The sequence below is a fragment of the Berghia stephanieae genome, chromosome 4 (assembly GCF_034508935.2).
Source record: "Berghia stephanieae isolate SIO BIC M18660-M18661 chromosome 4, UCSD_Bste_1.3, whole genome shotgun sequence".
In the NCBI taxonomy this organism is placed as follows: Eukaryota; Metazoa; Mollusca; class Gastropoda; order Nudibranchia; family Aeolidiidae; genus Berghia; species Berghia stephanieae.
In genome coordinates this window covers 8,688,112-8,690,498 of record NC_088363.1, presented here as the reverse complement: position 1 = coordinate 8,690,498, position 2,387 = coordinate 8,688,112, and the positions used below count along the sequence as shown (strand labels likewise).

General features: G+C 34.2%; 1 protein-coding gene across 1 annotated transcript in view; it reads right to left on the bottom strand.

Moving 5' to 3' along the window:
- Positions 1-659: 659 nt before the first annotated feature.
- The window catches only part of LOC144971682 (uncharacterized), a 28,949-nt gene continuing 27,221 nt past the window's right edge, over positions 660-2,387 (bottom strand). Inside the window, exons 9-11 of the mRNA XM_078912754.1 lie at positions 2,234-2,302; positions 1,202-1,270; positions 660-783 (exon numbers count right to left, since the gene is read on the bottom strand). Coding sequence (XP_078768880.1) covers positions 660-783; positions 1,202-1,270; positions 2,234-2,302 — 262 coding nt within the window. The remainder of the gene's footprint in view (positions 784-1,201; positions 1,271-2,233; positions 2,303-2,387) is intronic.

Sequence of the window (2,387 nt, the reverse complement as noted above, 5' to 3'; positions counted from 1 at the left end):
GGAAATTTTGGCCAAACATCTTGTGCTTCAAATAGCGATCGATTTAAATGACCCTCCTCATGGCAAAAGCTCTCAAACCTGGGATTTCGATGGGTCCCAGATTTGAGAGTTTTTGCCAATATGAGAGTCATTTAAATCGACCGTTATTTGAGGACGTGTTTTCTGGCCAAAATTTTAAATACGTGTCTTTCCAGAGTACGGAAGTTAACTGGTTAAACTGGCGGATAACAAACAGATTAGATTAGTTGATAAAAAATAGAATTTCGGTTCCAAATTATCGTTCCATTTGATCTGTCATATAAGAATCTTCATAACGACGTGCTTTAGTGGCGGGTGTGTTCTTAAATGCTCATGTTTGCTCTGAGTAAAGAATAAACAGATGTGATTGAAACAACTCATAACATACACAATAATTTATAACAACAAATACACAAAACGCATACAGAACAAATACATACAGACACAAGCACAGACACACATACACACACATATACGCTCACCATGTGAAAAACCATAGCCGATCTGGAAATAAAATGCCATTCTGATTTTATCCCCTAGCCAAAGTAAGCCTTACCACTGATTCACTTAAAATGGGGCGTACGTTTTGGGATAAAATAAAGATTTTAAAAAGATATGTATTGAGCGTTTTGCTCTAAGGATCAGAATGTTGGTATATCAGAGAGAGTATTATCTATAAACTTGAAGTATGCGATGTATTGGCCATTGAAAGGTTTTCTCCATAGGTATGGCAATCTTTCAATTTCCTGTCTTCCTACCCCCACTCTAAAAAAAGCATGGACACAGGAAATAACTTAATGGATAGTCAATTTTAAAATTATATTTTTATAGAATGCACTGTCTTTCTTCACCAAATAAATGAAACGGATTGTAGCCACAATCACGTAGTAAACTAAACAAAATAATAATTTTTAAAAAAGCAAACAATTTCGTTCTCGATTCCATGCTTACAGAAATTTTTTTTGTTGATCTGGCTATTATTTTAGAATCTAAGCAATACAAAATGATATCATTGGACAAAATATGAAGTACAAATGGACTGAATGCGTATAAACTAATTTAGAAACAATTTGCGTATCTGGTAGGTTATTTTCTTTTTCCCGAACAGTGAACCAAAACATTTTTCATGTAATTAATTTCTCATTCAAATTGGCTGAGACTGTGATTCTTCTTGCTGTCTTACCTGTCAGTTTCCTTTTTCTCAGCATGACCACGTTTATTGGCTCTCGTGTGTTCTGTTGATCCGGAATAACTGGGGAAGGAAACCAATTATAACTGGATGGGAACAAGTGTACGACAACAAAATCAATTTGGTGCGTAAGTATTGGCTCTAACCTCTCTCTCTCTCTCTCTCTCTCTCTCTCTCTCTCTGTCTTTCTCTCTCTTTATTTCTCATTACATCTTTATCTCTTGCTCTCTCTATCTATCTATTTATCTCTATTTCTCTACCTCTTACCCTATACTTGCGTTTCTTTGTATGTATGTATAAATGTATGTAAGTCTTTATGAATGTACGTACGAAAGTTAGCAGTTAAGTTAGTAAATATTTAATTAATTATGTATGAATGTATGTCTGTTTGTATGAATAATATATTGATCTTAACAAGACGTCTCTTAGCGCATCTAGCTATATGATTCTTGCTTAACTTATTTCTTAATCACCGAATAGGTTGATAGTTTACTGACTTCATCACGATGAGCACTTATAACGGTTTGGAAATAAATTATGTTTGTCATTTAGAGGTTTTCTCCATATATCACTCTATGACATTTTTTCAATTTCCTGTCTTCCTACCCCCGCACTACAAAAAAATATAAACGCAGCAATTCACTTAATCGATAGTCACTTTTTGAACGATATTTTATAGAATACCTTGTCTTACTTCACAAATGAAATTTCACAAATTAGTGCCACAATCACGTATAACAAACTAAACGAAATAATAATTTAAAAAATAATTTTGTTCTAGATCCCATGCTTACAGAAAATCTATAGTAGGTCTAACAATTCTTTTGAGAGTCTAAGCAATAAAACATTATATCATTGGATGAAATATGAAATATAAAATGACTGACAGCGTAGGCACTAATCTAGAAACGATTTCGCGTCTGCGGTACGTGATTGTATTTTATGAAACAATGAACCAAACCTTTTTTCATGTAATTCATCTTCCCTTCAAATTGGCTGAGACTGTGATTCTTCTTGCTGTCTTACCTGTCAGTTTTCTTTTTCCTAGCAGGACCACGTTTATTGGATTTCGTGTGTTCTGTTGATCCGGAATAACTGGGGAAGGAAACCAATTATAACTGGAGTGGAACAAGTGTACGACAACAAAACCATTTGGTGGGTAAGTATTGGCTCTTACCCT